The sequence below is a fragment of the Myotis davidii genome, unplaced genomic scaffold (assembly GCF_000327345.1).
Source record: "Myotis davidii unplaced genomic scaffold, ASM32734v1 scaffold591, whole genome shotgun sequence".
Taxonomy (NCBI): domain Eukaryota; kingdom Metazoa; phylum Chordata; class Mammalia; order Chiroptera; family Vespertilionidae; genus Myotis; species Myotis davidii.
Genome location: NW_006284340.1, coordinates 2,676,653 through 2,688,318, shown reverse-complemented (window position 1 = coordinate 2,688,318; position 11,666 = coordinate 2,676,653). Strand labels below are relative to the sequence as shown.

Below are 11,666 nucleotides of genomic sequence, written 5' to 3'. Positions count from 1 at the left end.
CGGACAGAAAAACCCAGGTTAGCACAGTACCTGCACCTTGGACCAGAGAGGCTTCTCAACCCAAGATGGCTTCCAGTCCGAGGGAGGGTCCATCCCCGTCAGGAGAGCGTGGCAGAGGGAACTGTGGGCTCCAGAAGCCAGTGTGCGGGCAGGCACCTCCTCCTGGTCTACTCAGCAGGGAGGCGAGCCTACTGGGGAGGAGCCAGCAGTTCTTGCTTCTCCTGAGCTGTGCCCTGTGCCTCGGCAGAATAGGGATGGTCCGTCTAGGTGGACTTTGCAGGACACCTTCCCCCATGCGGCAGTCAGACCTGAGTCCCTCATCTCAGCGGCCAAGGCGCCCCAGGCTCACAGCTGCGGTGACACTCCAGGGTGGCATGTGGGTGCTGGGCATTGTGACCTCACACACAGAGGTGGTCACCCTGCCCTCACCTGGGCCTGCAATCTGCATAGGACAGTGGCCTGGTCACAGGGCCCGTCGTGGGGAGGTTGGGAAAAGAACACTCTGGCCTCCTCCATCATGTCGGCTAAGAAAGCAGAACTGAAGAAAGCAAACCTGGTAAAGGAGAAAGAGCTGGACCCTGGGGGGCCTCTGAGCTCCCATGAAGGGAGGAGGGGTGGGGGTGGGCACAGAGACCCCCTGATGAAAGCTGGGCTTCTCTTTCTCTGTCTGAGCATGAAGTGACCGCTTAGCCCGGAAGGAGGGTGGGACTGATTCCTGGCCTCAATCTGGGAAGGAAAGCAGCCTCTGCTGGCTCCCTCAGGGACAAGGACCCATAGTACCAACCCCACCCTACTCCTCCCGAGGGCATGACCCCACCCAGGCCTGTGCCAGGCCCACATCTCATGGGCATGTCTAAGGTGTACAATAACTTTATTATATAAACATAGTTATCTTCCTCACTTTACAGATGAGGAAATGGAGGCCAGAAAGACTCAACAGCTTGCCCAAGTTGGCATGGCCAGTAGGGAGGACAGCTGAGATTAGAACCTGAGTCTGCGCTCCTGAAAGAGTACTTATGTGGCTTCTTAACGTTCCCGTGAAATTCCTCTCTGCCCAGGCACCCCCAGCAGGGAGAGAGCCTACTGCTGACGCGGCAGGTGGTGCTCATGAGAGATGTGTAACAGCAGGACAAACTTGGAGTTGTCCTAAGACGGGGGCTGGGGGACATGTGGGCTTGGGCTCAAGCACAGTTGGGCAGGCAGGGCCGGGTGAGGGTCCTCCTGTCAGGGCCCGGGGGTAGCCACCCTGGTCCTGATGCCTGTATCCCAACTGCCTCTCTCCGCAGAGCAAGAACTACAAGGCAATTTGCCTGGAATTGAAGCCAGAGCCGATCAAAGTAAGAAGCTCTTTTGAGCCCGTGCCAGCACCCAGGCCTGAGAGCTGTGGGGAGCTGACCTGCAGTCAGGGGCCATTTGCTTTGCTGTGGCCAAGACCTGTCCCAGGTGCTGGGGGTACACAGAGACAGACAAGCTCTCTGCTCTCATAGAATGTCACACTAGTAACTAATCGGATAAATGCACACATCAGGAAACAAAACCAGTAGTGTTAGTGCCATGTAGAGAATTAAAACAGGGAGATCTGACGGGGAGGCTGCTATAAATCAGGGGTCAGGATCGGCCTCTCTCTGCGCTGAGAGCTGAAGGATGAGACTCTGGCCACTCAAGGACTAAGGAAGAGCACTGTAGGTCGAGGAAGCAGCTGTGCAAAGGTCCTGAGGCAGGAGTGAGCCTGGCTGTTCAGGGACAGAGCTGAGGCCCAGGGGAGGAGTGGAATGAGAGGAGCTCAGAGAGAATTGAAGGATGGAGGAAACTGCTGCACAGGTGGGGTCACCAGCTCCCCTCTGTCTACCCTGGCTGGGAGGGAGGAACAGAAACTCGGGGTGATCTCTCCTGCCTTATCTACTCCACACCTGCAATTTCCAATACCCTGTGTTTCTGGTTTTAATCAACAGACATATGAATACAAAAGAATTAAACCAGAAGGGCCATTTACCAAAACGGGAGGGACGAGGGAGCTAAAGGTAGGTGTTTGAACCCAGGCTGCGGGGGTGGGGCCAACCCAGTGAAGAGGGGCTGGGCAGCTAAACAACTTCCATGGGGGATAAACTGTGGCAGCGGGCCCTGTGACTTCATTCTCTTTAGTTCTTTTGGTTTGTTTGCTTTAACTCTTTATTGTGAAACTAGAGGCCCAGTACACGAAATCATGCACCAGTGGGTCCCTCGGCCTGGACAGCGGAATCAGGCTGAAACCGGCTCTCAAACATCCCCTGAGGGGTCCTGGATTGCAAGAGGGCACAGGCCAGGCCAAGGTACCCCAATGATGCACAATTGGGGCCGGGGAGGGACGCGGGAGATTGGCCAGCTAGAGAGGGACCGCAGGAGGGCTCCAGGGCATGTCCGGCCCATCTTGCTCAGTCCTGATTGGTTGGACCCCAATAGCAAGCTAACCTACCAGTTGGAACATCTGCCCCCTAGTGGCCAGTGCATGTCATAGAGAACGGTTGAGCGGCCTTAGCATTCATTAGCATATTATGCTTTGATTGGTTGAACGGACGACCAGATGACCAGACACTTAGCATATTAGGCTTTTATTATATAGGGTAATTTCAGCCTTAGAGAAAAGTTTCAAAAAATGACACAATGAATTCTAAGTATACCCTTTGCCCAGATTCCCCAAATGTTGCCATTTAATCATGGTTCTTTCCTCTATCTCATATATTTATATATTCACACACACACACACACACACACACACACACACACACACACACAATGAATATATATATTTCCTGAACTATTTGGGAGCATGTTTCTCTCAAATTTTGGTATAAATTTCCTAAAAACAAGAACACTCTCTTATATGGCCAGTAATATTATCAAATATCAAAACCAGGAAATTAACTTTGACACAGTATTCATCTACAGCCTTTATTCTAATTTCAGCAATGACCCCACTAATGTCTTTCATAACAAGAGAAAAAACAGCCTTTTGGTCTGGGACCCAATCTTGGATCACACATTGCATCCGGGCTGTGTGTCCCTTAGCCTCCTGTCACCTGGAACAGTTCTTCAACCTTTATCTCTTGGACACTGGCATATTTTAGGATTAGAGACCATTCATTTCGTAGAATGAGCCTTATTTGGGTTTGTTTGTACATTTTTGGCGGCCATATCCCAGAAGCGTCAAAGGCACATGATGTCTGGATGTCCCACTCTCTCCTGTTTTCTTTCCTTTTTAAATCATATTTTTACTGATTTCAGAGAGGAAGGGAGAGAGAGAAAAAGAGGTGTGGGGACAGAGAAACATCAATGATGAGAGAGAATCATTGACTGGCTGCCTCCTGCATGTCCCCTACTGGGGATCAAGTCCACAACTCCAGGCATGTGCCCTCACCAGGAATCGAACCGTGACCTCCTGTTTCATAGGTAGATGCTCAACCACTGAGCCACACTGGCCGGACTCTCCTATTTTCTTAGTAGCCTCCTTTCTCTCCTCCCTGATGGGAAGTCTCTCTGTCCTTCCTTATCCACGCCCCTGGATCTTTCCTTTCCTCCTTTGGCACTTGCCCTTCCATCCAAGACATTTCTTTACTCTTCCTCTTCCCAATTTTATTTCCTCAGAATGATCTCAGGGAGGTGAGAGAAGAGCTCAAGGAAAAGATGGAGGAGATAAAACAGGTAACAGGATGGGACTTTCCAGAACTTGAAGGTGAAGGGTAGCTTCCAGGAAAGTGCAGTGCCTGACTTTGAACAGCGAAGGAAATCACGAGTTGCACGGAGAAAGCACCTCAATAAACTCAGCCCAAATCCCCTAGAGCAGTGGTCGGCAAACTGTGGCCCCTTGAGTGTGGCTCTTCCACAAAATACTACGTGCGGGCGCACACATACAGTGCGATTGAAACTTCGTAGCCACCCTCCAGGGGCCAAAGAGCCGCATGTGGCTTGCATGCCGCAGTTTGCCAACCACGGCCCTAGAGCATTTAAGTGTCGGGCAGCTTAGGATATCTACTAGTATTTGTTTGATGCTTCAACCCAATGATTGAGTGATAAGGACGCCTAAGGTGTCTTAGGGATAAGGTTGGGGAGATATAACTTCAGTGACAGAGAGGGGCTGATTGGAATTTGGGGGCAGTCAGGACCAGTTCAGTTTTTCTTACTCGCCTCCCCTTAGCAAGCTGCAGAGCAAGGCCTCTTCTCTTGTTTCCTTGATGGGACAACCTAGAGCAGGGTGGGCAACCTTTTTGTGAGTGCATGCCAAAACCAGAAGAATCTCTGACTCAAAATTCTTCTGCATGCCAACCCTAATTTTTTGAGAACATGTTACGCCTACTTGATATTTCTTAAGGTGTACGTAAGTGAAGAACCTTGAAGAAAGAATAAAATTCATTTGAGTGACAAAAACACAGCATATGATGATGAAAAATACATTTATTTTTTAATGTATACATGTACACTGATAGTCCAACAGAAAACTTTATGACTCCGTTTGATATTACCAGTGGGACTTTTGCTGCTGCATCACTGATGACAGAGATTTTACACCAGGTTTATATTTTGTAACCTTTAGAGATACGCACGAGCTACTACTTTCATCTGTCAGGCTACTCCTATTACGAGACTTAACAAAATTCATCACTGGGAACAAAGATTCACAAGTGTATGTGGATGAAACCAAAACACTGGTCAGATCTAGGAAGGCAGGGAGAGTTAAGGCAGAGGCATAGAAATTGCTCTTCCCTTCTCTCGTTAATCCATGTTTATGGTCTTTAAGATAACTTGTTGTGTAAAATTATTTATTTATCTAAGATGCACCTACACTGAATTTATCTGAAAAATAAAAAAGTCGATATTAAGAAAAAAATTGTAAATGGAAGATTATAAGAGGGTTTCGCGTGCCAGCAAAAGTTACTGGCATGCCATGTTTGGCACGCGTGCCAGGGGTTGCCCACCCCTGACCTAGAGCATCCTTACAAAGAAGGGGAATGCTCACGTGAGAAGGTGTCCCTGCAGCTGTGGTCTGAGCTCCACATGGAAGCCTGGCAGTGGCCAGATCTAAGTTGTGCCAAGGCTGGTGGTGGTGGTGACTAGATTCTAACTGCACCCTAGTCCCTTCCCTGACCCCTTGAGAAGTGGCTTTAATGGGCCATGATTAGTCCATTCCTTGAGCTTCATCCAGCTCACTCCAGCAGAGCAGCTGCTGCCCTTTGCTTAAAATGACTCCATGGTCAGTAATATAGGCTCTTTGCCTTTCTTCCTTGTTAGATAAAATGTGTAATGGACAAGGATTTTGATAAACTCCAAGAATTTGTGGAGATTATGAAGGTAAGCATTTTCATGGGCCAGTACCATCCTAGGATTTGTGGAAGGCAATACCAGGCCCTGCCCCAAATTCTATTGCAAGGAAGAATTTACAGGTGAGTAACAAGCTAAATGATAACTGTATGTCACTTTATTAAGAGTTGAGAGATTTGAGTAATGAAGGTGGGCTGGAGTAACCAGAAAAGTCCTTACAGAAAAAGCGAGTCTCCCGGTGCTCTGCACGCTGCTTTGAAGGCTTAATGCAAATCTAACCAAAAGCCCAATAAGATTATTTTTGAACTCAATAGTCACTAAGAGGATCATCTAAATACTAGAACCGTGGTTCTCAGACTTTGGTGTGTTGCAGAGTCACCAACACACGTATACACAGCAAAGCCCAAGTCCTATTTCGATGGGACCTGCAACTACCCCTACTGGATATTAAAACTCATAATAAAGCCACAATATCAAGTTACGGTGGAACAGCCCAAGGATAACCAGCACAGAGAACCCTGTAAGAGCCTCTCTGCCTGGGTACAATGAGGATACTTGTGAGGATTCCTAAAATTCACATGCCCAGGCCCAGATTAACAGGCTGGGGCAGAGTTGTGATGCTCTCCCCGGATGAGAGCCCGGTCCTCAGCACCTCTGCAGTAGCTACTCACCTGGCTGCACTCACCTGAACTGTGGCTCTGACCTGCCCCCTTATACCCAGGCTGCACCCCATAACGAAATTGCATCAGAACGTCTTGGGATGAGGACCAGGGTCAGTAGTTTTTAAAGTCCCCATATGATTCCATTGTACACAAGTTTAGGAACCTTCCTCCCAGCTCTATAAAATTTAAAATACAATGAAGATTTTTTTAAAAGGTCAGCGAGAAGGAAAGGATTATGTAATGTTAACATTGCTTGACTATATGAAGAAAAGACTTAATTCACTTAACTCTGTAAACTGAAATAGTCTACAACATGAATTTAAATATTAAAAAACAATAAGGAGAAAGGGTGTATAAGCATTTAACCAGATGTTCTAAGTATAAATACAATGTGAGAAATCACAAAAGAAATAATGATATATTTAACAATATTTTAAAAAGTTGAAATTATCACAGAAAAGCACCATAAACAATTAAAAAGCCAACAACAGTTTTGGAGAAACAATTTTTTCCCACAAATATGCTAGGAATAGACAACAGGTTTTTTATCTGCAACATATAAAGTTCACACAAATCAGTAAGAACCAAAAAGAAAAGTGGGAAAAGGGCAGGAACAGATAGTCCACAGACGGGAATGTAACTAAAAAGCAATAAGCACTAAAAGAGTTTACCTCATGGGTAATCAAATAAATGTAAATGAAAACAATGATCAGATTGTCACATTCAAACAAGATAAGTTTTAATTTATGATAATTATAGATAAGATAGGAATGCTTTTGTACTGCTGCTCAGAGTTCAAGTTTGTACAAAACTGAAAAGGAATTAGACTATAAGTGCTCAAAGCACTTAAACCCCTTGACTTATCTGAGAATAACCAGAAAAATTTGGAAATAACCACAATTTTAACAGTAGAAAAATAGGCAAGTAAGTTATGGTATATTCATATATGGAAAATTAGGAACTGTTAGAGACAGTGCTTAGGAAGAATGCTTGTAATGAGAAGTAAAATAGGCAAGATACAAGGCAGGTGTACAGGCTGAGCTCACCCAAACGGGAAAAAACGGGTGAACGAACATATAGAAAAGGGCCTGGAAAGAAATATGCCAAAAGGGTTATTGTTATTTCTAAGTGACGACAATTTTTTCTTTTATATTCCTCTGTGTTATCCAGATTTTCTGCAAAGGGCATGTGTTATTTCTTTGGTAAAATGCAAGCACAATGAGTGTTTTGTTAGTGGGTAGGACTGGGCATGAAAGGCACACAAAGGAGGCTATTTCGGGCGTGGGCACAGCTTGCGCACAGCATGGAGGCAGGAGGAACATGAAGCGTATCCCAGTCAGTGGGGAGATCAGTCATAAAAGTGGGATCATTTGGGGAAACTGTGAGAAATAAAATGGAAGGGGCACCGAGGAAGTGGGTAATGAAGGCTTTTGAAAGACAGGCAGACCGGCTGGGACTTGGCTGTGTAAGCAGGAAGGGGCCTCTGGAGATTCTTAATCAAAGAACATGCTACGAGCAGCATTTCAGAAAGCTGAGCCGGCAGCTGTTTGCAAGGTGGCCTGGGGACCCTGGGGAGCAGGGAGGGGTCATCTGGAGCAAAAATATCAGACAGGAAGCCACATCCGGCTCCAAGGTGAAGAAAGCTGGACCAGGTGTAGAAAGGAAAGGGTGAATCCAAAAGATGCATCGAAGGAAAACCAACATTCTTGGTGACTGATTCAATATAGGAAATGAAAGAGGAAAGCATCCATGATGACATCAAAATTTTAATCTGTGTAATTAGAAGAAAGTGGTGACAATGACAGGGGTGGTTATTTTCCTCAAAACCAATTATTTTTCATTTACACTTTAGGATGTTTGATCATAACAAATATTATGTCAATAACAAATATGTCTCTGATAACATCTGCCATCTCAGAATTTCTTTTGTGACCACTATTCCTATCTAGTTGTCCCAGGTCAATTTATCTAAACTTTGCTGAGATTTTACTATCCTTTCAGTTCTTAGTAAATAATGATTGTGAGGTGCCATTTGAGCTACTATCAGTTTTGTGTTTTTTGACCATTTCTATCAGGAATTGGGTAAAAGATGGAGCAAACAAAAATGAACTGTCTGGGTGTGTGGCAGGGCCAAATGTTGGGGTCAATGTGTCTTTGAGGGGGGGGCGGGTCACACGATTTGTTTTGTTGGTTCTGTCATTTTATAGGCATGAACCAAGGCAGGTAATGGTTTCATCTAAGTGTGAATTCAGATAAATCACTTCCTGGCCTCTGACTCACCTGGAGACTTTGGACAAGCCCCTGATGACTCTACCTATTGCTCAGCCTAATCATGGAATGGAGGAGGGGGAAAAAGGGAGGCAGCCCATGTCAGCTTCACCCCAGAAGCCCCCTCACCCAAGGCTGGTGAGATTCTGAGGAAGTATGATGCCGAGGTGTGATCTCTGAGTGATTTTCAGAGAGGCAGGAGGAGAGGACTTCAAAAGCCCTTCAAGATGTAGGATCTAGCTTTGAATTCTCTCTTGAAGGAAATGCAGAAGGATATGGATGAGAAGATGGATGTTTTAATAAATATACAGAAAAACAGCAAGCTGTAAGTATAACCTGCACCCATATCTCCTCGTTTCTAAAGAATCTCCCCCTTCATGTTGCTAAATGCCCTGTCTTCAGACCCTTCGAGGAGCTGTCTTGCTTTCTGTGGCCCCAACGGCTAGGAGTCAAGGCTTTCCACGGCCACCCGTGCTATGGGTATCTCCTTGTCATGTTGGAATTTGTCTCCCCAACTCTGCTCCTCCCTGACTCCCCAGTCCCCTTAGAAGAGGACCAAAGGAGCATCAGGAACTCAGGCAGATAGGAAAGCCTGATGCAGACTCACAGCACCGGCTCAAGAAACTGGAGGGAGTTGAAGGAGCATCGCTTTCTATTCACAAGAAGAATATGGCACTACAGAAACTCAAAAAGGACCCACTGGACTCCCTTCATCAACGTGGGACCTGCTATGTGAGTGACGCTTGCCACCCCCCACTGCTGGGAGCTGTACCCTGGGCTCCTGCTGCTGCCTCCCCTCCCCTTGGGCCCTCCTGACTCTGGAACCTTTGGCCTTAAGGATTGCACCCCTCTGCGGTCCCGGGAAGGCCCTGGAGCCTGAAGTCCTCTCTGGGGTCTTGCCCTATAGGTCTGGGGAGAGTCCTAAGTCATGACCAAGTAGGTAGGACTCAACCCTGGATGTGTCTGCCCCAAGTGCCACTGTATTGTTCTGTCCTTTCCTATAGCAAAACTTGATGAGGTGCCCAGCAGTCTGGTCATCTTGGACCAGGGAAAAATGATCTTTCTTGTGCTGTTTCTGTCCTCTACAGGAGAAATGTATGTTGTGTGCCCTAAAGAACAACCACAATCAGGGGTAGGTAGATCCATACGAGATGTGCCTGGTCTCAGTTGGGTGCCCCCTCATCCCTAAGGCAGAGGCTCAGGCTGCATTTGCATCAGACCTTACCTGTGCCCACGCAGGCTCTGCCCCCACCACATCCACTCAGTCTTAGAGAACGTGGCACCAGGAAGGAGGATGGGTAGCCTAGCCTGGAGGCGGCTGCCTGGAGGCTCCCATAGAGGGGAGGGTGCTCGCCAGCTGCTGACCTGATCTTGCCTCAGGTTCCCGCCTTTCTCCCCGTCTAGCAGGAGACTTCCACACCAGGGCTGGGCACCCTCCTCATCCTTGGCATCTGGAGCTGCATTCTGATGTACCTGTGCTTCAACCTCTACATGACCGAGGAAATGCTTCCAACTTAGTGCTGCCATGGAACCCACCAGAGCTCCAGTTCCTCCTCCCCCAACTCCTTGAGCTGCACAGTAGAGGCTTGTTGCCCCTTCCATACCACCCTGCCCCAGGCCTCCCGCCATCCGGATTAAAATCTTCATTGAAAGCCAAAGGGGGTGTCACCAAACTCGAGTATGCAGACTATCACTTCCTTTGTTCTCCAGTCCCTCTTCCTGCTTCCTGGTAGATTAGTGGGAAGTTCTGTTTTGGTCATCCTTGGGGTCATCCTCCCTCCCTACTGTCTCCCTTTGCTCCACCTTATTCTGCAAAGGCCCCAGGTCAGAAGAGAGGAGAGGCCCTAGAGATATCAGACACCTTCCTGTGTAGTCACAGGAGACACCCCTACTATCCTATCCAATCTCTCCCTCCATCTTTGTGGCTCTTGCATTGTATGTGTGTGTTGGGGGAAACCTGAGAGGTGAGGTACCGTGGGGAACCCCCAGGCACAGAGTCTAGTGTGCAGGAGGACTCAGGACCTCGTGCACAGTGGTCACCTTGGGCGCTGAGGATCTACCCTCCTTGTCCTCTAGCAGATTTCCTCCTGTCTCCACAGAAAGGACACACATCCATCCCTTCAGAGGCCTTAGGTCATTGCAAAGGTGGGGATGAGCCAGTGACCTCCCCAGCTACACTTTGTCCTGCCCCAAATCCTCCACCTCGGGGAAGATGAGGCTTAGCTGCTAGCTGAAAGTGAGAGCAAAGAAAGACACAGAGAAAACAGGATTTCATGAGAGTTCATATTTTATTTAACACCAGCTCTTGCCTGTTTCATCTCCTTGCCAAGTTGGCTGCTTCGACTTTTAGACAGTCTAGTAAATAACTGGTTGTTGCTACATAGTAATGAGCAGTGTATTGGGTGCTTTAAATCAGCCGTCGCCAACCTTTTGGACCTCATGGGCCACCAGTGGTCTGTGGACCACAAGTGGGCGACGCTGCTTGGGGCAGGAATGGGAAAGGAGAAGGCCGGGTTTAGCCCTGTGTCGTTTCCCTGCCGTGGTAGCAGATTACCACACAGTCAGTGCCTGGAGTCAACACAAAGTGGGTCTCTGGGCCGAAACCCAGGCAGTGGCCACCTGTGTTCCTTCGGAAGGCTCTTGGGGAGAATGTTTCTTGCCGTTTCAGCTTCCAGAGGCGGCCTGCATCCCCTCTCACAGCCTCTTCCATCTTCAAAACCAGCAATGGCCAGTCCAGTCTTTCTCATTCTGCATCACTCTGATCCTGGTTCTTCCTCTGCCTCTTGTGCCCACTTTTAAGGACCCCTGTGACCATGTTGGGCCCACCTCGAAATGCCGGATAGTCTCCTTATGTTAAGATCAGTTGATGAATAAACTTCTTTCCCTTTGCTGTGTAACATAACATATTCACAGGCTCTAAAACATGGGCATCTTTAGGGGTTGTTATTCTGCCTATTGCAGGGGACTCCCCAGATGCTGTCCTTTGGCTACCAAACCCCCAAACATTTGGGAACACTTCATTGTTCAGTTCTATGCTGTGGTGGTTTTTAAATAGGCCCACAAGTTCTCTGATACCCTTTCAAGAAGAGACTGAATCCTCTCTCGTTGAGTGAGAGCTAGACATAGTGATTGCCTCTAAAGAATAGAATATGGCAGAGATGATGCTGTGTGGCTTCCAAGACTATGTCATAAAAGACATGTGACATCTGTCTCGCTCTCAGACACTCATTCCAAAAGGAAATCTGATTGGGCAGGTTGGGTTGGATATCCACCTTGGTCTGATCAACTGGGTTCTGTGTCACAAAGAAGTGGGGGCATGTAGGTTGGGGCAACCCCCAGGAGGCTCGGTACACAGGATAGGAATAGCATCTTGGGCAGAAGAGACAAGATGAAGTATAATTCCATTCTAGATGAGGTGACATTGAGACCTACAGAAAAAGCACC

General features: G+C 47.6%; 1 protein-coding gene across 1 annotated transcript; it reads left to right on the top strand.

Moving 5' to 3' along the window:
- Positions 1-517: 517 nt before the first annotated feature.
- Positions 518-9,880, top strand: TEX35 (testis expressed 35). The gene is made up of 8 exons (XM_015569948.1): positions 518-556; positions 1,287-1,337; positions 1,953-2,021; positions 3,622-3,678; positions 5,263-5,322; positions 8,483-8,547; positions 8,762-8,954; positions 9,630-9,880. The coding sequence occupies exons 1-8, from the start codon at positions 518-520 to the stop codon at positions 9,738-9,740; spliced, it is 645 nt and encodes a 214-aa protein (XP_015425434.1). The 3' UTR covers positions 9,741-9,880.
- Positions 9,881-11,666: the final 1,786 nt, after the last annotated feature.

Bases quoted from the DNA above. Each gene is read 5' to 3' on its own strand.
- TEX35 (XM_015569948.1), top strand. From the start codon at position 518: ATGTCGGCTAAGAAAGCAGAACTGAAGAAAGCAAACCTG. The intron at 5,323-8,482 runs GTAAGCATTTTC...TCTCTCTTGAAG, and splicing joins AATTTGTGGAGATTATGAAG to GAAATGCAGAAGGATATGGA. The intron at 8,548-8,761 runs GTAAGTATAACC...CTGACTCCCCAG, and splicing joins ATACAGAAAAACAGCAAGCT to TCCCCTTAGAAGAGGACCAA.